The 1,974-nt window shown below is 44.0% G+C and overlaps 1 protein-coding gene across 1 annotated transcript; it reads left to right on the top strand.

The window, feature by feature from the left end:
* Positions 1-346: 346 nt before the first annotated feature.
* On the top strand, positions 347-1,294 carry LOC308659353 (uncharacterized protein F54H12.2-like; the record flags this gene model as incomplete). Its single annotated transcript, XM_081312881.1, has 1 exon — positions 347-1,294. The coding sequence occupies one exon, from the start codon at positions 347-349 to the stop codon at positions 1,292-1,294; it is 948 nt and encodes a 315-aa protein (XP_081169007.1).
* Between the last annotated feature and the right edge of the window lie 680 nt (positions 1,295-1,974).

The raw sequence follows: 1,974 nt of genomic DNA, 5'->3' as shown, positions 1-1,974 counted from the left end.
ATTCTGCTTCAGAGGAATGTGTTAAATCAGAACTGGACCTTTTTCAACTGGCACCTACTCAGACCAGTATTGAAAACAGTACTTATGTCAAGATCCCACCTTTATCAGCGCTGACACCCAATGCTCCCCTGGAATTTTTTATCACGGGGCATGGTGAACATTACACGGATTTAAACAACACCCTGCTGTGAGTTGCAAGATTGTAAAGGCTGACGGTTCGGATATTGATGACAGGGCTAGGGTGGCCCTGACCAACTACCCCATAGCATCACTGTTTAATCAGCTGGATGTTACCTTGGGAGATGGGCTCATTACACAGAGCCATCATTGCTATTCTTACCGGGCCATGATTGAACTGATTCTGAACTTTGGTGGTGATGCGCTGGGTACTCAATTTACAGCTGGCGGTTTTTACAAAGATGACTCGGACCTCATGGAGAGTATTCTACTGACAGCCGCTGGGAACTCCAGTTTCAAAGCGAGAGCAAGACACACGGCCGGTAGTCATAAATGGGACCTGCTAGGGCCTCTGCATAGCAATCTGTTTTTTCAAGACAGACTGCTAATTAATGGTGTTGATGTGAAAGTCAAACTCACAAGAAGCAGAAATGAATTTTGTGTGATGAAGGATGGCAACGAGAATTACAAAGTGCAACTCTTGGCGGCTTCTCTTTTTGTAAAATGTGTAAAAGTAGCCCCAGGAGTGCGCCTTGGTCATGCAGAAGCTTTGCTGTCCTCCAATGCCAAATACCCCATTGATCGAGTGGGAATGAAGGTTTACAGCATTCCTGCAGGTAGCCTTGTGTGTAATCAGGAAAATCTATTTCTGGGTCTGCTACCTAAACAATTAGTGATTGGGTTTGTGGACAATGCATCTTTTAGTGGGGATTATGAAAGAAATCCGTTCAATTTTCAACACTGCAATGTCAATTTTTCTGCCTTGCATTGTGATGGCGAGCAAATTCCTGCAAAGCCTCTTCAGCCTGATTATGAGCACGGTCTTTTTGTGAGAGAGTACATGCAGATGGTGCAGGCCACAGGCAAAGGCATGAAAGACAGGCTGCTGTTAATCAGTAGGGAAGAGTTTAACCGAGGGTATACTTTGTATTGTTTTGACTTGAGTCCTGATCAGGGGTGCTCTGAGCACTATTCTTTGATCAGGAACGGTAACCTCAGAGCCGAAATTAGATTTGCACAACCCCTCCCCAACACCATCAACATGATTCTCTATGCAATCTTTGAAAACCTTATTGAAATAAGTCACACAAGGAATGTGCTCTTTGATTATATGTGAGTATAGACACACTGCAACTCTGCCACTTGTTCTCTGGAAATAAAGCCTTTCTAGGGGTCTACCCTTGTAACCTGCTACCCCAGAGACAAATCTCCAAAAGACCTTTTGGATTAATTGTAAATACCCACCCTCACACTCTGCCTGGTGAACACTGGCTGGCCCTCTACTTCCCATCTCCCGGATATGGCGAATTTTTTGATTCTTATGGAAGACTGCCAGATAGCCCTGACTTTCCTGGCTCCATAGCGACGTTTTTAGAGCAGCAAGCTGAGAAGTACACATTTCACCAATGTCAACTGCAGCACCCCAGCGCTGTGACCTGCGGGCAACACTGTGCGTTTTTTCTACTGAACCGGACTAAAGGAGTAGACTATGAAAATATTTTAAAGATGTACTCCAATGTCGATATTAAAAATGATCAAATGGTAAAGCTGTTTGTAAAAACTATAAAGGTGGGAAGGGGACTTGGAACCTGTAACCGTCACCAGTGCATGCAGACATGCCTGCCTTACTGTAAAATAAAGAAAAAAACTTAAACATTTTTACTTGTTTCACTGTGTTTTTATTCATTTTACAAATTGAGCCAGTCACCAAACCTGAGCCTACCTCTACAGTTTAATGTACAAGGGCTAGAAGGGGCACTGGTAAACAGAGGCTTCTGAGCCCCAAAAGGGGCTGTC

The sequence above is a fragment of the Vipera berus genome, assembly GCF_964194415.1.
Source record: "Vipera berus genome assembly, chromosome: 1".
NCBI classification, from domain to species: Eukaryota; Metazoa; Chordata; class Lepidosauria; order Squamata; family Viperidae; genus Vipera; species Vipera berus.
Note: the sequence above shows the minus strand (reverse complement) of the source record. Positions and strands in the feature narration are given on the sequence as shown.